This window comes from Trichechus manatus, unplaced genomic scaffold (genome assembly GCF_000243295.1).
Source record: "Trichechus manatus latirostris isolate Lorelei unplaced genomic scaffold, TriManLat1.0 scaffold00001, whole genome shotgun sequence".
Taxonomy (NCBI): domain Eukaryota; kingdom Metazoa; phylum Chordata; class Mammalia; order Sirenia; family Trichechidae; genus Trichechus; species Trichechus manatus.
This window is the reverse complement of record NW_004443937.1, coordinates 43,263,059-43,290,021: the sequence shown is the minus strand read 5'-3', so window position 1 is coordinate 43,290,021 and position 26,963 is coordinate 43,263,059. Positions and strand designations below refer to the sequence as shown.

At 42.6% G+C, this 26,963-nt stretch overlaps 1 protein-coding gene across 1 annotated transcript; it reads right to left on the bottom strand.

The window, feature by feature from the left end:
- Positions 1 to 3,330: 3,330 nt before the first annotated feature.
- Positions 3,331 to 23,321, bottom strand: CUNH3orf49 (chromosome unknown C3orf49 homolog). Its single transcript, XM_023734748.1, has 5 exons — positions 23,197 to 23,321; positions 17,717 to 18,021; positions 12,046 to 12,170; positions 4,410 to 4,523; positions 3,331 to 3,961 (listed from the first exon to the last, which is right to left on the bottom strand). The coding sequence occupies exons 1-5, from the start codon at positions 23,319 to 23,321 to the stop codon at positions 3,752 to 3,754; spliced, it is 879 nt and encodes a 292-aa protein (XP_023590516.1). The 3' UTR covers positions 3,331 to 3,751.
- Between the last annotated feature and the right edge of the window lie 3,642 nt (positions 23,322 to 26,963).

Sequence of the window (26,963 nt, the reverse complement as noted above, 5' to 3'; positions counted from 1 at the left end):
TTCTGGAGAATGTTCCATGTGCATTAGAAAAGAAAGTATACTTGGCTGCTGTTGGGTGGAGTGTTTGGTATATGTCTATGAGATCAAGTTGGTTGATTGTAGCATTTAGCTCTTCCGTGTCTCTGTTGAGCTTCTTTCTGGATGCTCTGTCCTTCACCGAAAGTGGTAAGTTGACGTGGCTACTACTATTGTGGAGCTGTCTCTCTTTTCAGTGTTGTTAGAGTTTGTTTTATGTACTTTGGAGCCCTGTCGTTGGATGCATAAATATTTATTATAGTTATGTCCTCCTGGTGTACCGACCCTTTAATCATTATATAGTGTCCTTCCTTATCCTTTCTGGTGGATTTTATTTTAAAGTCTATTTTGTCAGAGATTAATTTTGCCAGTCGTGCTCTTTTTTGAGTGTTGTTTGCTTGATAAATTTTTTCCACCCTTTTGAGTTTTAGTTTGTTTGTGTCTTTAAGTCTAAGGTGTGTCTCTTGTAGGCAGCATATAGACGGATCATGTTTTTTTATCCAATCTGCCACTCTCTCTTTATTGGTGCATTTAGTCCATTTACATTCAGTGTAATTATTGATAGGTATGAGTTTAGTGCTGTCATTTTGATGTCTTTTTTTTCGTGTGTTGTTGACAGTTTCTTTGTTCCACTTAATTTTCTGTGCTGAGTCATTTTTCTTTATGTATTTTCTTTTCCCCTTTTTCACTGTTGTTGATTTTGTGTTTGCTAAGTCTTTATATTTTTCAAGTTTTTATTTTGACTTGTAGGATTGTTAGTTTCCTTTGTGGTTACCTTAATATTTACCCCTATTTTTCTAAGTTTATACCAGTCTTTTATTTCTTTATATTGCCTTAACTTCCTCTCCATATGCAAAATCTGTGTCTACATTTTTTAAGTCCCTCTTTTTTTGTTTTAATGTTGTCATGTTTTACATATTGACATCTGTTTCCCTATTTTCAGTGTTTTAACTTTGATTTATTTTTGTGACTTTCCTGTCTGGGTTGATATCTGGTTGCTCTGTCCTGTGTTCTAGTCTTGGGTTGTTGTCTGATGTTACTGATTTTCTAACCAGAGGACTCCCTTTAGTATTTCTTGTAATTTTGGTTTGGTTTTTGCAAATTCCCTAAACTTCTGTTTATCTGGAAATGCCCTAATTTTGCCATCATATTTGAGAGACAGTTTTGCTGGATATATAACTCTTGGCTGGCAGTTTTTTTCCTTCGAGGCTTTATATATGTCATCCCTTTGCCTTCTTGCCTGCAGGGTGTCTGCTGAGTGGTCTGAGCTTATTCTTATTGACTCTCCTTTGTAGATGACTTTTTGTTTATCCCTAGCCGCTCTTAAAATTATCTCTTTATCTTTGGTTTTGGCAAGCTTGATTATAATGTGTCTTGGTGACTTTCTTTTGGGATCTACCTTATGTGGGGTTCGATGAGCATCTTGGATAGATATCTTGTCATCTTTCATGATTTCAGGGAAGTCTTCTGCTAACAAATCTTCTCTCTGTATTTTCTGTTAATACCCCCTGTTCTGGTACTCCAGTCACTCGTAGGTTATTCCTCTTGACAGAGTCCCACATAATTCTTAGGGTTTCTTCATTTTCTTAATCCTTTTATCTGAGTTTTCCTCAAATAAATTGGCTTCCAGTGCTTAATCTTCAATCTCATGCATTCTGACTTCCATTGCCTCAATTCTGCTCCTATGACTTTCTATTGAGTTGTCTAATTCTGAAATTTTATTGTTAATCTTCTGGATTTCTGTTTGCTGTCTCTCTATGGATTCTTGTAGCCTGTTAAATTTGTCATTATGCTCTTCTCTAATCTTTTTAATTTCCACTCGTGCGTGTTTAGTGTTTTGCTCAATTTCCTTCCTAATTTCTTGAAGAATTCTGTATATTAATCTTTTGTATTCTGCCTCTGATAATTCCAAGAAATTTTCCACCTCTGGAAAATTTCTAGATTCTGTATTTTGGGAGCTTGCTGAAGCTATCATGGATTGCCTGTTTATCTGACTTGATATTGACTGTTGTCTCCGAGCCATCGATAAGTTATTATATTTATTTATTTTATGTTTGCTTACTGTGTCCCAGCTTCTTGTTTTGTTTTGATATGCCCAAATAGGCTGCTTATATGAGCTAATTTGATTATTGGCACCTTTGAACCTCTAATGTCCTGTCACCAGGTAGTTAGATCTGTTAGTAGGTATGTGTGCTCAGGAGTCTGCCCACTCCTCCTGTATGGATTCAGCTCAGGTGCCCAGGTAGATTGCCACCAAGTGTGTGGTGTAGGCTCTCACCTACAGTCCTAGACAGGCATGGGTGATTGGTGTAGGCTGCAGCAGGGGGACACACTGTCAGCAAGGCAGGGGGCTCATAGCAGCCCCTGAGTGTCCAGGAGGAAGGTGTGTCCCTGTTCCCTAGAGCATGTAGGTGGGTGGGTTTTGCAGCCAGACTATGAGCAGCTAATGCTGTTGGCTGTAAGGACTGGGGGGGCACCTCTTGTTCATGGGCCCCTATCGGAGGTGGCTAGGTGGTATAGGTGGAACCACCAGTCCTCAGGCCCCTGTTGTGGGTAGGTGAAGACCCTTCTTAATGGGCAGAGCAGTGTCAAGTGTCACGAACCTGTGCCACTTCACAGCTGAAACAGTTGAAGTTAGAGTTCCAGTATATACCCTCTTGTACTGCGGTCATGAGGGCCTATGCTGTTGAGATGGGCCCACACAAGTCTCTGCAGGGGGAAAGACACTCAGAGTCCGTGCATCCCTTATGCCTGTGCCTAGGCAAAGGAGCTGTGCCTATCCTGGGTTCCTGACTTACGGGAGCCAGCAGTTTATTTTTTCCCCATTTGTTAATTTGTTCACTCTCCAAGGCCAGGAGAATGGCTCAGGGTGTGTGACGGATTCTACTTCTGGCCCAGGGGACTCGGCAATTGCTGAAGCCAGTCCGGGACCCGGTGCAGAGCAGGGAGCTGGGAGGTAAATGGGAGAGAGGTTTTTCCCTAAGGGGAGTGTTTTTGATCTGTGCAGTAAGCCATAGGCAAGTACTTATCTTTCGCTGATAAGGGCTGCTTCTCACTGGTTCTGGGTGGCCACATAGACTATCTGCCTCTGGGTCTCTCGCTGTGTGGAAACCACTGACCCCTGGGCTGGTTAGGCCTGAAGGGCTCAGGCTGGGTCAGGTCTGGCAACTCCTCCCTGCTTCCAAACCTTCTCTGCCTCCCCCTGCCACTCGGTCCGGTTCTTCAACTTTGCCTTAGATGTTCAGGGCTCCTAGATTGTCGTATATAATTGATCTGCTTGTTTTCTCGGGTCTTTGTTGTAAGAGGTCTACTGGAAGCGTCTGACTACTCCGCCATCTTGACCCCACCTATAATTTAAATAAGTAGAATTTTTATCTTTAAAAATAAAAGTTTAAAACTGGCTCAGTAGTAGTCAGATTAAAAGTGTCCTAATACCTTTAATTGCTTCCTCTAATTTCATCTGGCAAATCATAGGAGAAATTTCTTTGCAGAATTTTTATGCCCTGATAAATGTTTCTATTTTTCATTATTAGTAAGAATTATGAAGCCAAAAGCCAAAATTTACTTCTGTTGACTCAGAATTAAGTCAGATTTTTGAAAAGCATCTTTTTTTCCTTAAGTACTGTTAGGCAGAATATTCTAAAAAGTTTTGCCCTATTGCTTAATACACTAGAGAGATTTATTCAGTATTATATACTAAATGATAGGAATCCTTACAACAATAACTTTTATACAGTCAGGAGCAAAGCTGGAAGCAGCAGCAGATACATGGGAAACACACGTTTTTTAATTTATACTTCCTCATGGTTCTCTTGGATATCCTCTGGAACTGCTTAGAAGACTGAAGAATCTCATGCCCTAGATACTCGCACCGCTGAAGCTCAGCGTGCCTTTGGGCCAACAGCGTCTTGGATTTATCAGCCACTGTTTCTATGAGGTCATCCACCTGTGACAGATAGAAGGAAATGAAGCCATGTGTTGGAAAGCCTTGTCAAAAACGAAGGGAGGTTGTTTTTCCTGAGAAATCACTTCAGGAATTGGTGGATGTTTTACAAGTCCCAAAGTGTTATTCTAATTCAAGTCATAGCAAACAGAGCTTGAAAACATACATTTACCACCCAGTGGTACAGACAATCTCATTTCTGCTCAGAGGAAGTCTATGGGATGATGCCTTCACTGGCTGAATTGACTTCGTATTTATTAGGCACAGAGCATCATCCTAGGAGCCCTTAGCAATGCTTTAGCCACTCTCAGAATGCCCCCCACTGGCGGTGCTTCCTAATGCTAATCATTAATTTTGTTCCAGTCTGTGCTGTCTGGCAGGCCTGTGCATTCAGCTAAGCCTGTCCCTCCAATGCTTCTGAGACAGAAAAGTAAAAGCTTTTGTCCACTACCTGTGTTTGAAGATTTCCTACTGTCAAATCCGATTTTCGGAGGATGCTTTCCATGCTACGTTTCTTTTTTTTAAGGGCTGGAAAGTGTGGTCTCTTTTTTGATGAATAGGGAACCTATCATAAAAATGCAAAAACACATCAGATTAGCAAATCCCAACCTAATTCCTGTGACGCTGCTTAAATAAGAATTCTCACCCTTGGGACATTCTCTTTTAAACTGAACGTTTGCCACAAAACAACGTTGGGCTGGAGACGGTATTCATATTATTCTCCACGCCCCATGTATCTCCTTTGTGCCCAGAGCTCTCTTTGAAGAGATCTGTAGGGTGCAGAGAAATGAGATTTTCTGGCTCTGAAAGAATATACAGCATCAGGAAAAAAGCAGGTCATTGGTAAGGGAGTGAAGAAGAAATTGCCTCTGTAAGCCACTGAGCACAGTGAGAGCATGGGGCTGTTGGTGGACCAGCGCCCCAGAAAGCTCATTATCACTGGATCCAGTCGTTAATTTGATCTGCGGGTTTCCTTATTTTCACGGCAGACAAATCTCCAAACATAAAAAGAAAGCTCTGGGTTCTTTTCACCACATGCTCGATGCTTTCCTATCGTCCCTGGCTTGCTGGTGACAAGTACCTGTCCTAATAGTGTTGCTATTGGATATCATTCCTAGGTCATGGGCTTCTGGCCAACATGGCATTTTAAGTCTTATTGGGTTCACTTTTCCTTCCCCTTGTGCTTAATACTTAGCAAGAGGACTATTGTGAGACCTCCACAGAGTAGTGCGGGGGATCACATCTGGGTCCTGCCTTTTCCCTGAAGAAGGCGTTTACAAAGGGAGTCTGCAGAACCACCGCTTTGCCCTGTCAGCTCCTGCCGCTCACGTGCCCCCCGCAGAGACTTCCCTAATCCATCGGAGTGTGACCCCTCTTTTTTTTCTCTTTTAGAATCCAGTACTTTTTTCCTACTAAGCACTTATCACACTTGGTAATTACACAAATCTGTGGTTGTTTGTTGAATGTAACTATCATAAAGTCACATGCCCAGAATGGCCAGGCAGGACAACTCGGGGCCCGTGTGAACTGGAGAGAATGTACCTCCTCGAAAGGAGGCCGCATCTGCACAGCTCCCACGGTTGTCACCAGAAAAGTGTGGAACTAGTGTTTTCAAGTCTTCTTACTTTCCAAAAGAAAGCTGAAAATCCAGAGTTTTGTTCAAAATATCCTAATTTTTAAACGTGGGCGACTAATTCACATATATTTTTGAGACCGTTCTGAGCACTAAACAAAACCCTTCTCTACACCAGATTCAGCCTAATGGCTGCCAGTGGACAGCCTAGGATCTTTTGATTAACAGAAATTCTTAACATTGCCAAACTTGTCGATCTTTTCCTTTATGTCAGTGATTTGTGTACCGTAAGAAGTCTTTCTCTATCCTGAAGTCATGAAAATATTCTTATTGTCCTCCAGAAGTTTTAATGTTTTGCCTTTCCCACTTAGCTCTCTAATCCAACAGGAATTAATCTTTGTGTATGGTGTGAGATAAGGATCAGATTTCACTTTTTTCCATATGGATGTCCACTTGTCCCAGCACCATTTATTCAAGTCTTCTTACGCCGCTGCTCCGCAGTGCCAGGGTTTAATGTCTGTCTCCTCCGTGCAACTGTAAGCTGCACAAAAGCAGGATCATGCCCATCATATCACTCTCTTAGCTCCCAAACCTAGAAGTTGCCTGGCACGTAATAGGGGCACATCAGTAGGAGCTAGCACACCAGGGATAAAATTAAAAATAAACATTAGAGCACTCTGAAAGCAATGTTCCAAAACAGTGCCGTTCAATAGAACACGCTGTGAAAGTGGAAATGTTCTGCGTCTGTGCTGTCCAGCATGATAGCCACTGGTGGCACGTGGTGAACACTTGGAATGTAGCTAGTACAACTGAGGAACTGTACTTTCAATTTTATTAAATTTAAATAGCCATATGTGACTACTGGCCACCATATAGGGCAGTGGAGTACATACCATAGTAGTTAAAGAGCAAGGACTCTAGAGCCAGGTCTTCCTGGGTTTGAAGCCTGGCTCTGCCATTTATCTGGGGAAATTACTTAGCCTCTCAGGGCCACTCTAAAATGAGGGTAGTATTGCTGCCTGCCTTATAGGGCTGTTACAGGGATTATCTGAGTTGATATTTTTCAAGCACTTAGAATAACCAAACCTGTTGCCATCGAGTTGATTCTGACTCATAGTGACCCTATAGGACAGAGTAGAACTTCCCCATAGGGTTTCCAAGGCTGTAATCTTTACGGGAGCAGACTGCCACATCATTCTCCTGTGGAGCTGCTGAGTGGGTTTGAACCGCCAGTCTTCTGGTTAGCAGCCAAGCGCTTAACCACTGTGCCACCAAGGCTCCTTAACCCGTTGCCGTCTGAGTCAATTCCGACTCATAGCAACCCTGTAGGACAGAGTAGAACTGCCCCACAGGGTTTCCAAGGACTGCCTGATGGATTCGAATTGCCGACTTATGGTTAGCAGCCGAGCTCTTAACCACTGCAACACCAGGGTGCCAAAGCTCCTTTGACATCCATTAAACAACCAAAAACCAAACCCATTGCCATCGAGTTGATTCCGACTCATAGCAACCCTATAGGACAGAGGGGAATTGCCCCATGGGGTTTCCGAGGAGCACCTGGTGGATTCAGACTGCCAACCTTTCGGTTAGCAGCTGAGCTCTTAAACACTGTGCCACCAGGGCTCCATATTAAAATGCTGTTGTTACGTGCTGTCAAGTCGGTTCCAACTATAGTGACCCTACACACCACAGAATAAAACACTGCCCGGTCCTGCGCCATGCTCACAATCGTTGTTATGCTCGAGCCCATTGTTGCAGCCACTGTGTGAATCCATCTCGTTGAGGGTCTTCCTCTTCTTCGCTGACCCTGTACTTTACCAAGCACAATGTCCTTCTCCAGGGACTGATCCCTCCTGATAACATGTCCAAAGTATGTGAGACGTAGTCTCGCCATCATTCCTTCTAAGGAGCATTCTGGTTGTACTTCTTCCAAGACAGATTTGTTCCTTCTTTTGGCAGTCCGTGGTATATTCAATATTCTTCACCAACACCACAGTTCAAAGGTGTCAGTTCTTCTTCGGTCTTCCTTATTCATTGTCCAGCTTTCGCATGCGTGTGATGTGATTGAAAATACTATGACTTGGGTCAGACGCACCTTAGTCTTCAAGGTGACATCTTTGCTTTTCAACACTTGGAAGAGGTCTTTTGCAGCAGATTTCCCCAATGCAATGCGTCTTTTGATTTCCTGACTGCTGCTTCTGTGGGTGTTGATTGTGGATCCAAGTAAAATGAAATCCTTGACAACTTCAATCTTTTCTCCATTTATCACTGATGTTGCTTTTTGGTCCCATTGTGAGGATTTTTGTTTTCTTTATGTTGAGGTGTAATCCATACTGAAGGCTGTGGTCTTTGATCTTCACCAGTAAGTGCTTCAAGTCCTCTTCACTTTCAGCAAGCAGGGTTGTGTCATCTGCATATCTCAGGTTGTTAATGAGTCTTCCTCCAATCCTGATGCCCCATTCTTCTCCATATAGTCCAGCTTTTTGGATTGTTTGCTCAGCATACAGATTGAATAGGTATGGTGAAAGGATGCAACCCTGACGCACACCTTTCCTGACTTTAAACCACGCAGTATCCCCTTGTTCTGTCTGAACAACTGCCTCTTGATCTGTGTACAGGTTCCTCATGAGCACAATTAAGTGTTCTGGGATTCCCATTCTTGCAATGTTATCCATAATTTGTTATGATCCACACAATCGAATGCCTCTGCATAGTCAATAAAACACAGGTAAACATCTGTCTGGTATTCTCTGCTTTCAGCCAGGATCCATCTGACATCAGCAATGATATCCCTTGGTTCCACGTCCTCTTCTGAATCTGGCTGAATTTCTGGCAGTTCCCTGTCAACATACTGCTGCAGCCGCTTTTGAATGATCTTTAGCAAAATTTTACTTGCGTGTGATACTAATGATATTGTTCAATAATTTCCACATTCGGTTGGATCACCTTTCTCGGGAATAGGCATAAATACGGATCTCTTCCAGTTGGTTGGCCAGGTAGCTGTCCTCCAAATTTCTTGGCATAGACGAGTGAGCACTTCCAGTGCTGCATCCATTTGTTGAAACATCTCAATTGATATTCCGTCGATCCCTGGAGCCTTGTTTTTTTGCCAATGCCTTCAGTGCAGCTTGGACTTCTTCCTTCAGTACCGTCGGTTCCCGATCATATGCTACCTTCTGAAATGGTTGAACATCAACCAGTTCTTTTTGGTACGATGACCCTGTGTATTCCTTCCATCTTCTTTTGATGCATCGTTTAATATTTTCCCCATAGAATCCTTCACTCTTGCAACCTGAGGCTTGAATTTTTCCTTCAGTTCTTTCAACATAAGGAATGCCGAGCGTGTTCTTCCCTTTTGGCTTTCTATCTTCAGCTCTTTGCATATGTCATTATAATACTTTACTTTGTCTTCTCAAGCTGCCCTTTGAAATCTTCTGTTCAGTTCTTTTACTTCATCATTTCTTCCTTTTGCTTTAGCTACTTGACATTCAAGGGCAAGTTTCAGAGTCTCTTCTGACATCCATTTTGGTCTTTTCTTTCTCTCCTGTCTTTTTAATGACCTCTTGCTTTCTTCACGTATGATGTCCTTGATGTCATTCCACAACTCGTCTGGTCTTCAGTCATTAGTGTTCAACACGTCAAATCGACTCTTGAGATGGTCTCTAAATTCAGGTGGGATATACTCAAGGTCGTGCTTTGGCTCTTGTGGACTTGTTCTAATTTTCTTCAGTTTCAACTTGAACTTCCATATGAGCAATTGATAGTCTGTTCCCCAGTCAGCCCCTGGCCTTGTTCTGACTGATGATATTGAGCTTTTCCATCGTCTCTTTCCACAGATGTAGTCGATTTGATTCCTGTATATTCCATCTGGTGAGGTCCATGTGTGTAGTCATGGTTTATTGTTGGTGAAAAAGGATATTTGCTATGAAGAAGTCATTGGTCTTGCACAATTCTATCATGTGATCTCTGGCATCATTTCTATCACCAAGGCCATGTTTTCCAACTACCAATCCTTCTTTGTTTCCAGCTTTCACATTCCAATCACCAGTAATTATCAACGCATCCTGATTGCATATTCGATCAGTTTCAGACTGAAGAAGTTGGTAAAAACCTTCAATTTCTTCATCTTTGACCTTAGTGGTTGGTGCATAAATTTGAATAATAGTTGTATTAACTGGTCTTCCTTGTAGGTGTATGGATATTATCCTATTGCTGACAGTGTTGTACTTCAGGATAGATCTTGAAATGTTCTTTTTGACAATGAATGCAACCAACACCTTTCCTCTTCAAGTTGTCATTTCCGGCGCAGTAGACCATATGACTGTCCGATTCAGAATGGCTGATACCAGTCCATTTCAGCTCACTAATGCCTAGGATATCAATGTTTATGCATTCCATTTCATTTCGGATGATTTCCAATTTTCCTAGATTCATACTTCGTAATTCCCTGTTCCAGATTATTAATGGATGTTTGCAGCTGTTTCTTCTCATTTTTAGTTGTGCCACATCAGCAAATGAAGATTCCAAAAGCTTGACTTCATCCACGTCATTAAGGTTGACTCTACTTTAAGGAGGCAGCTGTTACCCAGACGTCTTTTGAGTGCCTTCCAACCTGGGGGGCTCATCTTCTGGCACTATATCAGACAGTGTTCCGCTGCTATTCATAAGGTTTTCACTGGCTAATTCTTTTCAGAAGTAGACTGCTGGGTCCTTCTTCCTAGTCTGTCTTAGTCTGGGAGCTCAGCTGAAACCTGTCCGCCATGGGCAACCCTGCTGGTGTCTGAGTACCAGTGGCATAGCTTCCAGCATCACAGCAACATACAAGCTCAACTGACAGACACGTGGGGGCCATATTAAAATAATAAGAGTAAATAGTTCAGGATTCTATTTTAAAAAATAGTCTGGATAGCTGCCTCCACAGCCCTTGTGGCCTGTAAAGTCACGGCTGACCAGGACTCCGAGGCAGTGAAAGGGCTTTGGGCTGCTGGGAACGTCCAGTGACACGAGCCTCAGAAAGCCTGTGACAGCAGCCCCGAGGCTGCAGGCTTTGAAGCCCAGGAGAATGAGTGGTGGTGATGGAGGAGAAGGCGGTTGGCGGCACCGCCCGGATCATTGCAATGCAGAAAGAGATGCGTTGGAAGGAACAAGAGCTAGGAGAGGCCTGGAAGAAGCTGGCTCAGATCCAACAGCATCGTCCAGGTTCCTGCCTTCATGGCTTTGAGATGAGCACTGGGCAGCCACTTCTGTTTGACACAGACTCAGCCCAGAGTCAGTGCCTGCCACTACCAGAGTTTTACAACGCTCCCCAAAGTCTAGCCAAACCCCAGGCCTGGCCTGGCCAAGTGCCACTGCACATCCCCTGTCCCCTCTCCAACTCCCCAACTCCAAGTACCTTCTTGCTTTAGGCCCATCCAAGTGCCTGCCCCTCCCCAGAGTATTAACACACAAGAGTATTACTCGAGCTGCTGTATTTCAATCTGGACCTGCCAGGGCCCAGGCCCTCTCCACCCCGCCAGCAGCTTCCAGCCAGTCCTCACGGCCCCAGTTCTAGTCATGTTCGTTTGATACTATCTGTCCCCCAATCCCAGCTACCTATGGGGGCAGGGGTGTGATCCCCTGCAAGAAAAAAACAAACTGTCTGGACAATTTAGGCTTGAACTTACATACTTTACAGAAAAGTAAAAGCTTTGGTTTGGAGAGTCCTGGATTGCTGTACATGAGGCTATTTACATTTTAAATAAAATTAAAAATTCAGTTCCTCAGTTGCATGGGCCACATTTCAAGGTCTCAGTAGCCACATGTGGCTAACAGCTACTATGCTGGACAATTTACACTTCTATCCTTGTAGCAAATTGAATTGGATATCACTGGCCTAGTGAATTCCTGCCACGTAACATGCATGGATAGGCTAAATTGCTAACGTACTAACTTGACACTAGAATAATTGAGAAAGTCAGTGTAAAGCTCAGACTTGAGATTCTGCTCCCCAGATTGTTGTGGAGCTGATCTGTTGGAGCTCAGTGTAGAGGGCTCTGGCCTGTAGAGCTTGGCTCCTGTGGCCTATGTTCTTGGAGAAGAGATATAAGCAGCAGATTTAAACAATTTATCATGACAGATCTGCAGTAGGAGAGAACTTGGTTTTTACAAAATCCCTAAATGATGACATAAGGAGCTCTGATGGCACAAAGCTTAAGCGCTCGGCTGCTAACCGAAAGGTCAGTGGTTCGAACCCACCCAGCAGCTGGATGGGAAAAAGAATGGGTGATCTGCTTCCGTATAGATTAAACCTAAAAACCAAACCCGTGGCCGTTGAGTGAATTCCGACCTATAATGACACTATAGGACAGAGTAGAACTGCCCCATAGAATTTCCAAGGAGCCTAGAAAATCCTATGGGGCAGTTCGACTCTGTCACATGGGGTCGCTATGAGTCAAAATCGATTCAACAGCGCCTACCATCATCATCAACAGCAACCAATGATGCCACACACGTAAGTCTTTCGAGGCAGCGTTACCTTTTGCAGTCCTGAGGGAACAGATGTCACAGACAACCGCCTGGTGGTTTTCCTGGCCCGGAGCAGTGTATTCCCTTGGGTTATCGACTCTGTCTCCGCTTCTACCACATCAAATCGTATAGTCCCTTAGAGAAACGGGGAAAAAACTTGTAAAAAGCACAATTCTTCACACTAGAAAATTTTCTGAATAAACAGCATCACGCACTGCTTCAGTTGCTCTTTCCTTGGGGGTAAATACAACGAGTAGCTGTGCTTTTCCTAGTCTGATGCTTTTTCTTTTTGCCATGCCCTAACCTCAGTGGACGCCAGCCCAGTCTTGATGAGGGGTTACCTCTTTCTCTTTGAGACTTAAATTTTGTACTGCAGTGTTTTTTCCTTTCACCTTTGTGGGTGGCACAGTGGTTAAGAGCAATCCACCAGCCGCTCCTTGGAAACCCTATGGGGTAGTTCTACTCAGTCTCATAGGGTGGCTGTGAGTCAAAATTGACTCACAGGCAACGGGTTTGATTTTTGGTTTAAGTGTAAGGCTATCCTTTTGAGTACTTGTTGATCGAAGCAAAGTTTAACTCTATTCCCCAACAATGTGGCTCCAGGCTGTCAATCACATACCAACTTGGTAGTTTTTCCATTTCCAGGAACTGCGTGAACCCTGTGCTCCTTAATATTTTTCTTTATTTCAATTCAATTTCTCACTCAGTAAACACATTTATAAAGGAACTTTGTAACACTACCATAAATAAAAAACCAGTATCATAAGTCTAAAAAAACCAGATCAAACCCATTGCCATCGAGTCGAGTCCTACTTATAGCTCTGTCCTATAGGGTCGCTATGAGTCAGAATCGACTCCACAGCAAGGTGTTTGGATTTTAGTTAGTTATAACAACAAAAAATTTTTTCTTAAGCCCAGCTTACGTGTATCAATGTATCTACAAGGCTAAAACACTATGCTAATTTACATTTTGAACTTTCTAATGCCTCCGGACTATACGAAGAAGAGCGGGGCATCAGGACTGCAGGAAGACTCATTAACAACCTGCGATATGCAGATGACACAACCTTGCTTGCTGAAAGTGAACAGGACTTGAAGCACTTACTGATGAAGATCAAAGACTACAGCCTTTAGTATGGTTACACCTCAACATAAAGAAAACAAAAATCCTCCCAACTGGACCAATAAATAACATTATGGTAAACAGAGAAATGATTGAAGTTGTTAAGAATTTCATTTTATTTGGACCCACAATCAACACCCATAGAAGCAGCAGTCAAGAAATCAAATGACATATGGCATTGGGCAAATCTGCTGCAAAAGACTTCTTTAAAGTGTTCCAAAAGCAAAAATGTCTCTTTAAGGACTAAGGTGTGCCTGACCCAAGCCATGGTGTCTTTAATCACCTCATATGCATGTGAAAGCTGAACAGTGAATAAGGAAGACCCAAGAAGAATTGATGCCTTTGAATTATGGTGTTGGTGAAGAATATTGAATATACCATGGGCTGCCAGAAGAACGAACAAATCTGTCTTGGAAGAAGTACATCCAGAATGCTCCTTAAAAGCAGGGATGGCAAGACTTCGTCTCACGCACTTTGGACACGTTATCAGGAGGGACCAGTCCCTGGAGAAGAACATCATACTGGGTAAAGTAGAGGGTCAGTGAAAAAGAGGGAGACCCTCAACGAGATGGATTGACACAGTGGCTGCAACAATGGGCTCAAGCATAATAAGGATTGTGAGGATGGCAAAGGACTGGGCAGTGTTTCGTTCTGTTGTACGTAGGGTCTCTAGGGAGTTGGAACCAACTCAAGGGCGCCTGACAACAAAAATGCCTCAGATCAGAGCTGTCGTTACTACCCAATTACAATGTCGCTTCGAATCACATGGTTTCGTCCGCACGTGCTACAAGTGCACACTGTTATTTTTGTTGCTGCCAGTGTTTTTATAGTTGCTAATTTTGTCAGATTATCTGGTATTTTAGCTACAGTATTGTGGTAATTAGTATTTGTAAACCTCTATCAATAACTTTTTAGACAATGAAGTAGTAATTAAAGGAAAAGGAGAAAAAAAAGGCTTCCTCTCATTTACTAATAATGTAATTCAGTGTAGAAAGATTTTTCAAAAAATTGTTGTTAGTATTCATATAAGAAATATTATGTTTAAGCCATTTGCAACTATATCACATATTATTCTATGATTAAAATTGGTAATAAACTTACATGTATAACAATTATTGATTATATAACTCTGATAGCTAAATAGAAAAATTGACAGCTTAAAACATGAAGTGGGAGAAATGCTATGTTTCTCGATACATGTTTAGAAATATAACTAAGTCCAGTTTTTAAAAAATTTTAGCCTTTTTAAAATTTTCCTTAAAAAATCCCTGTCTTGCAAATCTATAATTGACTTTAATGAAATTTTCAGGATTTAAGTTTGAATTATTGTTTAGAAAAATAGTGACACATTAAAAAGTGAATTGACGAAATGTGTTGATTTTGATGAAGTCCTTCACAAGTTCACAGCTCTGAAGGCCAGGAAAGCAAAGTTCTCATTTAGTCAAGATGTTCACTAAGCACTGAAATGCTTGTGTACTTGTTCCTGTTTATTTTTATGATATTATTTCAGTTATCAATGTATTTCCATATGCATTTGTCTATAACATCTACATTATTTGGGCTGTTATTGATTATGCAAACCTAATCCATTAATGTATTTCATGTAACAGTAAAGTTTAATGTTAAAATGAACATAATTTTGATGTAGTTCTTAAATGTTTTTACTTTGAATTCTTTTGTTTTCTTACTGAATTTTCATTTTAACCACAAGAAACTATATAAATATAAGTACATTTAGGCTATGTGTATGATATTGTAATTTAAAAGTGTAATTTTAATTTTGCTAGTTCTTTATGTCACTGCTATTGCCATTATATTCAGTGATATATGGGAATTATGATTTATGAGTAACATTAGTACAGAAAACATTACTAAGGATTCTGTATGGGCTGGTACAGGAGGAGGTCCGTGGGAGGGGCGGGGGGGGGTGACACCATGAGTTACCGCCCTGGGTGACACCAACCCCAGTAACACCACTGCTTGCATCTGCTCTTGCCCTCCTCCAGTCCAGTCTCTACTCTGCAACCAGAGTTCTCTTCTAAAAATGCAAATCAGATTATAATGATCCTCAGCTTGAAAGCATTCATTGGTTTCTTATCACCATTAGGAGAAAGTTAAAAATTCTTCACATGGCCTACAACACGCTGTCCACCTCGTTATTCATCAGCATCTCCCTGGATCTCTCTGCTCCAACCACACTGGATTCCTTTTATTTCTTAATTATGCCCTATGCTCTCTTGATATTGGGGTTTTAAACATATTCTTCCTCCTTCCTAGGCAACTGTTCTCCCCATCCATTCTTTACCTAACTCTTAGTCATCCTTCATATCTCAATTTGGTTGTCCCTTCCTTAGGGAGGTCTTTCCTGACACCCCCTCCCAGGTTAGGTTAGAGCACCCATGATGTTCCATAGCACCCTCTTGCTTTTACTTTTGCATCAGATGTAACTATCTGTAATGTCTGAATGCCCTCTGTGCTATATCTCCATGAGGGCAGGGACCATGTCTATCCTATTTGCTACTCTATCCCAAATACTGTAGCTGGCATATAATTGTTCTTGTTGTTAGGTGCTGTTGGGTCACTTCCGACTCATAATGACCCTATGTACACGGAATGAAACACTGTCTGGTCCTGCGCCATCCTCACAGTCATTACTATCCTAGAGCACGTTGTTGCAGCCACTGTGTCAACCCATCTCCTTGAGGGTCTTCTTCTTTTTTGCTGGCCCTCTACTTTACCAAGCATGAAGTCCGTCTCCAGGGACTGGTCCCTCCTGATGACATGTCCAAAGCATGTGAGACAAAATGTTGCCTCCTTGCTTCTAAGGAGCATTCTGGCTGTACTTCTTCCAAGACAGATTTGTTCTTTCTTCTGGCAGTCTGTGGTATATGCAATATTCTTCGCCAACACCATATAATTAGTGCTTAGGAAATGTTTGTTAAATAGAAAAAAGTGTTATGGAGTCAACAGGAAAGAGCTCCTATCTTGGGACAACAGAAAAGGCAGGGTAATGATGTTGGAGATCCATCCTAATGGGTAGGCATATTTGCTAGAGAAATCTTAGTTTAGAGATTTGTCATTCCAACTGAGACAAAAATAAACCAATGCACAGATTAGAAGCAGAAATTTGGTCCTTTGTTTCCTGCTGGACTCTCCAGCTCCAGCTCCACTACTACAGAAGCATGTCCTCTTTGCTATTTTCAACAGAAATATACAGGTCAATCCATCCCAGGTAATTGCTGGATGCTTGGATGCTTGTATTAGTGACTGCTTTTTTTCCAGCAGAGAGAGCTTGTCTGAAAGGGCAATCAGTCAGCTGGAAACAATCAGGATGTTTTTTTGAAAAAGCACCCACCAGGTTTGCAGCCTGATCTCCAAGTGAAATGGAAGGTTGTGTGTGGGTTCCCTACATGTTCTCTAAGGACTGGAGACGTTTCCGGATGCGGTACCGCAAAGGACCTTAGAAAGTTACAGACAAGAAGGCAAACAGTGGTGGTATTGCTAATCACAACTCACAGGACCCAAAGAACGGCACTACTACGCTGCAAAAAAGACTCAGCAGTTCAAAAGTGGACTCTTCCACAAAGTGCCGAGGAACGTCAATATAATAAATACCTTTCATGACTTACCAATCATAAATTTGATTCATTTAATCCTCACACACCCTCAACCTCAACTCTGTGGGAGTGGCCATTTGAAAGGCTACATCACTGCTGACTCCAGAGACAAAACAAAATGAAAATTCCTACTTTAGTTTGATTTTCTAGTATATGTATATACACACACACATGCATATACACATATATATGTGAATATATGTGTGTGTGTGTATATATATACATATAGATATATATACATACCCATTGCTGTCGAGTCGATTCCAACTCATAGCAACCCTATAGGACAGAGTAGAACTGCCCCATAGGGTTTCTAAGGAGTGGCTGGTGGATTCGAACTGCCGAACTTTTGGTTAGCAGCTGAGCTCTTAACCACTGCGCCACCAGGGTTTCCATATATATATATATATGTCTATAAACCAAAAAAGCCCAAACCCGTTGCTGTTGAGTTGATTCCAGCTCATACATATATATATATACACACACCCACACACACATATATATACATATGAATATAGGAGTCCCTGGGTGGTACAACTGGTCAAGCCCTGAGCCACTGACTGAAAGGTTGGCAGTTCAGATCCACCCAGAGGCACCTCAGAAGAAAGATCTGGTGATCTGCTTCTGAAAGGTCACAGCCATGAAAACCTTATGGAGCACAGTTCTACTCTGCAACACACGGGGTGTCCATGAGTCCGAATCGACTCAACGGCACCTGATACTGGTGGTGTAGGAACATATAGATGAATATACATTAGAATCTATGTATGTGTATGTATTCAAATAAAAAGAAATTTTAGACCTGACTAGACTACTTATTAATTGAACTGGGAGGGACTTCAAAGGCAATCTATTCCAGTGCTTTGAGTAACAAGAAAATCCACCCGAATGCCACTCTTCCTCTTGGCCTTGAAGCTTAATGATAAATTGCCTTTGATTACCGTTCTGTGAGAGCTTTCTCATTCTTGGTTTGGTAAATAACTTGACAATTCTAGGAAGAAGACTCTGCGTGTTTGAAAGGAGGGCTTCCTTATGGATAGTGGAGCTCTCTCTGCTGACACTTGCTGGCTTCCTTCTGTACTTGTATGATAGAACCTTCCCCAAAGCGGTCTTCAACTTCTTCATCACATTTTGTTTCTTATTTTGCTGGTTTTCATGAAATTCCATGTCACTATCACTGGATGATTCCTCTCTGGGGACCAATACATTTTGTTTTACCAAATTGGTGGACGTAGCTCTATGCCATCTAAAGAAAATAAAAATAATGTACATTAAGGAAATTGAAAAGTTAAAAATGAATAATTTGTCATTAAAACCCAAACTTCAAATGTGAACAAATAATACGACTCTGAAAACAGAAATAAAAGACCAAGAATCAAATCACAGGAAAATAAAGTCAAAGCAACTATTTGGCTTTTGTCTCCAAACTGCAGTATGTACATCGGAACCACTATTTCATTTAATCCTCATGGCACCGAAAGAGATAGCATATATTATTACCTTCATTTTACTAATGAGTAAACTAAGACACGGAGAGGTTAAATAAAGCAGCCAAGTGTAGGATGAAGATTTTAATCCCACTCTGTGACTGTTAAAATACATTACTCCATATTGGCAAATTGGCAAACTTATTTCAATGGTGGTTGAGATTGTTTCTGCTGAATATGGCAGTTCAGAGGCCATAGTGATGAGAGAATCTGCTACGGTAGTTGTCTTACTTAGTTATCTAGTGTTGCTATAACAGAAATATCACGAGTGGATGGCTTTAACAAAGAGAAATTTATTCTCTCACAGTCCAGTAGGCTACAAGTCCAAATTCAGGGCATCAGCTCCAGGGGAAGGCTTTCTCTTCTCAGCTCTGGAGGACGGTCCTTGTCATCAATCTTCCCCTGGTCGAGGAGCTTCTCAGCATAGGGACCCTGGGTCCAAAGGATGTGCTCTCTTGCTCTTCATTCTTGGTGGTAGGAGGTCCCCCACTCTCTGCTTGCTTCCTTTCCTTTAATCTCTTGTAAGGTAAAAGGGGTGCAGGCCACACCCCAGGGAAACTCCCTTTACATTGGATCAGGGATGTGACCTGAGCAAGGGTGTTATGTCCCTCCCTAATCCTCTTCAACATAATTCAATCTTGCCTCATTAACCACAGGCAAATATTAGGATTTATAACATAACAGGAAAATTATATCAATCATAAAATGGAGGACAACTACACAATACTGGGAATCATGGCCTAACCATGTTGACACATATTTTTGGGGAACACAATTCAATCCATGACATTTGGCGATCTTATTTCAATGGTAGTTGAGACTGTTTTTGCAAAATTTGGCGGTTCAGAGGCCATAGTGATGAGAGAATCTGCTATGGTAGCCAATGAGAAATATGTACTTCTGAGGCCCCAAATACTTCATTTACATAGAACACTCATGTAGATAAAGTCCCCACACCGACATCTCCATTTTATAAATGAGGAAATCAAAGCTTGGAAAAATTAAGTAATTTACACCCAGGTGATCTGATTCCAAGGTCTGTGCTGTTAACCTCTACACCACAGTGAATACTACCTATACCAAGATACCATTATTTACCGAATATTCTCCTTCAATTAACTTTTTTTTTTTTTGTTAGTCTCATCCAGAGCAATAGTATCCAGGAAATCCCAGGATATATGTAGTATATATATATATTATATACATAATATTTATAAACCAAAAAAAAGAAAAAACCAAACCCATTGCCACTGAGTTGATTCTGACTCATAGCGACCCTGCAGGACAAAGTAGAACTGCTCCACAGAGTTTCCAAGGAGTGGCTGGTGGATTCGAACGGCCAACCTTTTTTTTGGTTAGCTGCCAAGTTCTTAAACACTGTACCACCAGGGCTCTATAATATTTATATACATATTTCTCATATGGATTTAAAAAATTCATAACGATTAAAATTTTAAAATAAATGTTCTTCATATCATAGTCTACCAAATATGTCTTAAGTATCACCAATAGTTTGTGTACCACACTTCTGAGAAACACTGCTCTAAACTGGACCTGAAGCATTCATTATCATCTGTAATTATACATGGGAATAGTTTGGTAACTGCCCAGGCATTGTAGGGAAATGGTCTTGGTTCAACCCAGCATCACACTTCCTAGCTGTGTGATCTTGGGCATGATTTTTATTCTCTATAAGCTTTGGTTTTCTCATTTGAAAATGGGCATATTATTCTCAGAAATGTGAGAATAAAAGGAAATGACTTATGATCTTGGGACATAAGCATTACCCTGTAGATCAGATCTGTATGGGGAAAATGTAAAAGGCAAGGAGGGAGCACAAGCTAGAGGTCAAAACAAGGGAGTCCTTGTGGGTCAGCAGCCTCCCTTTTGAGACCAAGAAAAGAAATTCTACAAGTCATACATACACTAGTTCTGTTGTTAGCGACCCTAGAGTTGACCTCGACTCATGACAACCTCACGCACAACAGAAGAAAATGCTGCCTGGTCCTGCGCCGTCCCTATGATTAGTTGTGGGTCTAACAATTGTTATCTGTAGGATTTTCATTGGCTGATTTTCAAAAGTAGACCACCAGCCCTTTCTTCCTAGTCCACCTTAGTCTAGAAGCTCCACTGAAACCTGTTTAGCCTCACAGCAACAGGCAAGCCTCCCAGACAGGTGGCGGCTGTGCGTGAGGTGCCTTGGCTGGGAATTGAACCCAGACCTCCTGCAAGGAAGGTGAGAAGTCTACTACTGAACCACCAATGTAAAGCCTCATACACAACTTCTAGGATGCGCTCTTGTTGTTTTGTGTCGTTGAATCGATTTTGACTCATGGCGACCACATGTGACAGAGCAGAACTGCCCCACAGGGTTTCCTAGGGGGGAGGAGATCTGGTGGAGCAGCGGTAAGGTCAATGGTTCGAACCCACCACCCACTCTGTGGCAGAAAGATGTGGCAGTCTGTTTCCACAAAGATTACAGCCTCGGAAACCCCATGGGGCGGTTCTACACTGTCCTAGAGGGTCGCTAGAAATCGGAATTGACTCAGCACCAACGGGTTTGGTTTGGTTTAATCTCTTCTTCCACAGAGATGCTGGGTGGGTTCAAACCGCCAACTTTTTTTTTTTTTTTTTTTTTTTTTTTTTTTTTATTGTACTTCAGGTGAAGGCTTACAGAACAAATAGTTTCTCATGAAACAGAAGTACACGTTGTTTTATGACATTGGTTAACAACCCCACAACATATCAACCCTCTAACTTCTCAACCTTTTTTTTTTTTTGGTGAAAATACACATAGCCAAAGATACATCATTTCAAAAATTTCTGCATGCACAGTTCAGTGACATTGACTACGCTCTTCGAATTGTGCTGTTATTCTCACTTAAGATGAAGGCTTACAGAACAAAAGAGTTTCTCATTTAACAGTTACTACAAATGTTGCCCTATGACAATGGTTAACAATCTCACAACACATCAACAATATCCTTACTCAACCTTGGGTTCCCTATCACCAGCTTCCTTGTCCCCTTCTGCGTTCTAGCCCTTGTCACTGGACTCCTGTACCTCGTTAGTCTCATTTGGTTTTACGGGGCTGTCCGCTCCCAGGCTGAACAGTGAACCTCGGAGGTAACTTCACCACTGAGCTAAAAGGGTGTCTGGGGGCCATACTCTCAGGGTTTCTCCAGTCTCCTTTAGGCCAGTAAATCTGGTCTTTTTTTTTGTGACTTAGAATTATGCTCTACATCCTTCTCCAGCTCTGTCCAGAACCCTCTGTTGTGATCCTGGTCAGAGCAGTCAGTGGTGGTAGCCGGGCACCATCTAGCTGTACTGGACTCAGTCTGGTGGAGGCCTTGGTAGCTGTGGACAATTAGTCCTTTGGACTAATCTTTTCCTTGTATCCTGTTCTCTTCATTCTCCCTTGCTCCCGAAGGGATGAGACCAGTGGAGTATCTTAGATGGCCGCTCACAGGCTTTTAAGACCCCAGACACTACTCACCAAGGTAGAAGGTAGAGCATTGTCTTTATAAGCTGTGTCATGCCAATTGAGCTAGATGTTCCCCAAGACCATGGTCCCCAGAGCCCTCCGCCCAGCCATTCAGTCCCTTGGGGAGTTTGGATGTGTCTATGGGGCTTCCATGACCTTTCCTTGTACAAGTTGTGCTAGTTTCTCCTGTATTGTGTACTGTCTCACCCTTCACCCAAGATATCAAACCACCAACTTTTGAGTTAGCAGCCTTTTAACCTTTGCACTACCAGGGTTCCTTCTGGGGTGTGCTGTTCGCATTCAGTTACATAATGATGTAGTTGGGTACAGTTATTACAATATTTTTCCAGCAGATGGCAGTAAAGTGTCCTGAGGAAGGACCACCATTTTCTAATTCTCCCAAAGATAAATTATGGGTCAGGATTCATCTTTCATGGATTCCTCTCAGAATCTTTTTAAGGAATCGTTGCTATCTACCACCATAAATATGTACACACACACACGCGCGCGCGCGCGCGCGCGCGCACTCAAACAAAAAAACTATTATACAATTTCTGGAGGTACAGGAAGTCTTCCCCCCTCCAACCCCAATGTTAAAAGCCCACCTCTAAGCAGTCTCTGAATTTAGCAGTGAATTTATTTGGTTGTATTGCTTCCATGTTAAACCCCTATTTCTTACTGAAAGTGGAAATCCTTGCAATATTTCATTTTGTCCATGGAAGATAAGGAGTTTGGCCTTTAAAGCCCCCAGCCTCGTGAAAACACCTCACTTCTTACATGTCTGAGGTATAGCTCATGACCATTATTAAGAACCTGGTAAGAGAGAAACCCAAAGAAATTGGAAAATAAATCATCACACTGACTTTCTAAATTAAAATGTATCATGCTTGGAGTATTTCACACCTGTCTTTATGGTTTTGCCATTGGCAAGAAATATCAATTATAAGATAGTTTTAATGTTCCATTAAAGAAAGTGCACTTAGGTGAAATACGGTTAGTACATATTTCAGCAGGAAACTTGCTGGGAAAAGGAACAGAAAGCACTGATCATGTACTTACTTTGAAGAATGGGCCGCTGAATTTTCAAAATAACACTATTTGCTTAGGAGGCAGGATGTCTACAGTTCTGGAACTGAAGTATCAACTTAATATCACTGCTTATTTTAGTCTCATATGTCACATCGAAATTCAAATTCAGGTGGAACGGAAAGAATTTTCCCTGTTACAATTAAGACTTTGCTGACCGTACAATGACGTTTCTGTTGTGGCACTCGGTTTCCGGATCCAAAGTTAAGTATGTACCCCCTGCCCCAGCCCATACAGTCTTCATTTCTAAAGGCAGTTCTTAAAAAAGAGACGCTACCTTTCCTAATCATCAGAGCAAATATTGTTTAATGCAACATCCAAAGACCTTCATTCCATGGAAAAGAAGTGAGTCCCTGCTGCCTACCTTGCAATCCCCTTCCTTTTGAATGAGACGTTTTTCTTTCTCTGCTGCTGAAATCTTCGGTACTCGCCAACTTTTCCGTAGGTAACCTTAGAGGGCTCCAGTAGGCATGGCTGAGGCTGATCCATTGCGTTCAGCTTTACAGGAAGTAGCCGTTTTGGATTTCTTTAGATCTTAAAAACAACCTTAAAACAAAATCACCCAGTTAGTGGCAAAAGGCACTTTCAACTTCTGGGCTCTTGGGGGTAAAGTATGTAGGAAATTTCTGGAGTCTTCTCCTTATTCCCTTCCAAGTGTTAGAGACATCATTTGCAGGGCTGACCGTGTTTACCACCTCACAGAGGTCACCAATGATGCATTTAACAGAACTGTGGAAAATTCTGAGGCGCTTTGTGGAACACAGCAATACATTCCTGGGCAAGGCAATGCAGAAGTGGGCAACGTGATTTTCTAATTACCCCCATTTAGGTCGGTAACGAATTATCACACCCAAATTGGTTATCCCATTCAGAACGTGCATGTTTGAATCCTAAAGAGGAAAGAATCTGTAGCAATACCAGTACAGAAATACGTACTGCTAGATCTCCAGCTGGAGTTGAAGGTTCTCTGCCCTGGGGGACAGACATGAAAAGGTCAGTTATTGTTGGGGTTGTTTCATTACATCTCGGAATGCTTTAGCAATCTCTCAAAGCTCATGGCTGAGAAACGTGGGAACCCAAACCACCCATCCCTTCCACCATTTCCCCATTTATTTCGTGAGGAGCAAAGTCTGCCCAGGATGGAACTTCTCACCACAGGGTGGCAGCAAACATTAGGATTTATTCCGGCCACTCTCTGGCACTTTTAAGTTTTTCAGTCTGAAATAACCGTAGCACTGTGGTTAAGAGCTACAGCGAGCTATGGCTGCTAACCAGGTCAGCTGTTCGAATCCATCAGCCGCTCCTTGGAAACCCTATGGGGCAGTTCTACTCTGTCCTACAGGGTTGCTATGAGTCGGAATCCAGTCGACGGCAATGGGGTTTTCTTTCATTTTTTTTTTTTTAAGGAGGAAAACTCCTCTCAAATGGTGTTGGGAGGTGTAGGAATTCTTTGCTTTCTTTGTACTCATTGATGTCTTGGAGCACGCTTCTCAAATTTTTATGTGCATTTGAATTTCTTGGCGATCTTGTTAAAATGCAGATTTTGATACAGTAGGTCGGAGGTTGTGGTTGTAGTTAGCTACCATTGAGTTAGCCCTGACTCATGGTGACCCCACGCACGAATGAATGCAACATTGCCGGGTCCTGTGCCATCCTCACAATCATTACTATGTTTGAGCCTAATTATTGGTATAGCCGTCTTAATTCTAAAGGAGCCCTGGTGGCACAGCAGTTAAGCACTCGGCTGCTAACAGAAGAGTTGGTGATTCAACCCACCAGTGGCTCTGTAGGAGAAAGCTGTGGCAGTCTGCTCCCATAAAGATTTACAGCCTTGGAAACCCTGTGGGGCAGTTCTGCTCTGTCCTGTAGGGTCATTATGAGTCAGAATTGACTCAATGGCAATGGTTGGGTTTTTAGTTTGGTCTTAATTCTGCTGTATGTTGTCAAATATCTGGATGTATAGGATTAATACTACATGAGGAAAGGGAAGTTGGTTTTTACTTGTGCCTGCATGTGTGTGTGTGTGTGTCCACCTACGTAAGTATAATAGGCTGACACAGTTGCTGCTTTGCTTTCTGTGACAATACGTACAGTTCTCAAAGGAGTCCAGAAGCAAATGATGGAGCTAGAGAGCAGAGCAGGAGAGAAAAGCAAGGAGAAGAGCTAAAAGCACAGAGAGCAATTTTGAGACAAGTCTGGATTTAAATTCTAGCTCTGCCCCTTCCTGGTGCAAACAATTTGAGCTTGTCTACTAATCTGAAAGGCTGGCAGTTCAAATTCACTAGTGGTGCCACAGAAGAAAGGCCTGGTGATCTATTTCCATAAGATTACAGCCTACGCTGTGCAATTCTACTCTGACACACATGGTCGCCCTGAGCTGGAATCGACTCAGTGGCAACAGATTTGGTTTCTCGTTTTTTCTGCCCCTTACTAGCTGGGGGCCCACGGGCAGCTGACAAAACCTCTCGGAGCTTCATTTTCTCACCTGTTAAACAGGAGTAACTGCTACCTCCCAGGATGTTGTATTTATTCAGTTATTCAACAATTATTTGAATGACTACCGGGTGTCGGGCCCTGCCGTAGGCACCAGGGATACCGCAGTGAACAACACGAAAACCCCTGAACTAATGTAACCCCTAAAACGCCGTGGGAGAGGCTGGTAAAAGAACAAGAAAACCAATAAATTAAATGATTCCAGCTAGTGGCAAGTGCTCTGAGGAAAATAAAAGAGGGTGACAGGATAGATGACCAAGGGTGAGGGTCACCTTTAGATGGAGGACTCAGGAAAGACCTGCCTGGCGGGGTCTTTGGGACCAGGAGCTGAACAGAGAGAAGGAGCACACATGTGAAGATCTGGGGAAGGCACGTCTAGGCAGATAAGGCAGCAAGGACAGCAGCCCCGAGGTGGAAAGTGTCTGATGTCTTTGAAAACGTACGGATAGCCAAGGTGGCAGAGGCAAAGAGATGCACGTGTGTGATGAACTACACAGACAGGCAAGGGCCAGGCCTGCTGGGTCCTAGAGACCAAACTAAAGCTCTGGATCTTTATCTTCAGAGAAATGGGAAGTGATTGAGGGCTTTTAAGGAGTGAGTCAATACACATTTATTCTGGGTACTGAGGGTACAGCAAGGAACAGGATGATTAGAATCCCTCCCAGGAGTGACATTCCGGTGCAGGAGACAGACACCAAACACGTTAACAAACCTAAATGGTTTCGGGCACTGACAATTAATGCTACGGAAAACAGACCAAAACAGACATAGAGAAAACCAAGCCAACAGGGAAGCGCGGTGGAAAGTGACCAGGAGCAAGCACTTGTCCCAGATGACGCCGCTTCAGGAAGTGACGTTTGAGGTGAGACACAAATACCGGAAGGGAGGCAACTATGCTAAGAAATGGAGGAAGTGTTCCCAGATGGGAGACTGCGTGGGTGAAGGACGGGGTGTGGGCGTGCTCTACGCATGTCTGAGCAGGGAGACCATTGTGGCCAGAACATAGGCAACAAGCGAAGGCAGAATGATGCTGGATTTTAAAGAGATTGCTGTGTGCTGTCTGGAAACTATATTGGAGAGGAAGAAGGGTAGTTGTTGAAAAATGATTAGGTAGGCAATCGCTCCGGACCGTTGATGGTGGTGATCAGAAGCGGAGTGATACAGAAGTGTACAGATTCAGGAACTATTTAGGGAGGAAGCAGGCGACTACTAGCCAAAAGGTTGGTGGTTGGGACCCACCCCGAGGCTCCTCGGAAGACAGGCCTGGAGATCTGCTTCTGAAAGATCACAGTCTTGAAAACCCTGTGGAGCACAGTTCTACTCTGCACACACGCGGTTGCCATGAGTTGGAATAGACTTGACCACAACTAACAACAAGAAGCGTAATACTGAAATGGCAATTTGCTTCCTAAAGGTCACAACCCTGAAAACCCTGTGGAGTACCATTCTACTCTCTCCAATACATGGGGTCGCCATGAACTGGAACTGACTCCTCGTCAACTGGTTTTTTATAAGACTGAAATGTGCTGGGTTGGGAGGAGCGGCGAGAACAGAGCGGGAGATATTAGGTTGGGGAGTTAGGTTGCTGCAGGAGTGCAAATGTGATGTGGTGGTGGTTTAACTAAGAGGGAGCAGAGC

Bases quoted from the DNA above. Each gene is read 5' to 3' on its own strand.
- CUNH3orf49 (XM_023734748.1), bottom strand. From the start codon at position 23,321: ATGGATCAGCCTCAGCCATGCCTACTGGAGCCCTCTAAGGTTACCTAC. The intron at 18,022-23,196 runs GTAGGCAGCAGG...TATTTTCTTTAG, and splicing joins AAAAGGAAGGGGATTGCAAG to ATGGCATAGAGCTACGTCCA. The intron at 12,171-17,716 runs GTAATCAAAGGC...CGTTTCTCTAAG, and splicing joins GAGAAAGCTCTCACAGAACG to GGACTATACGATTTGATGTG.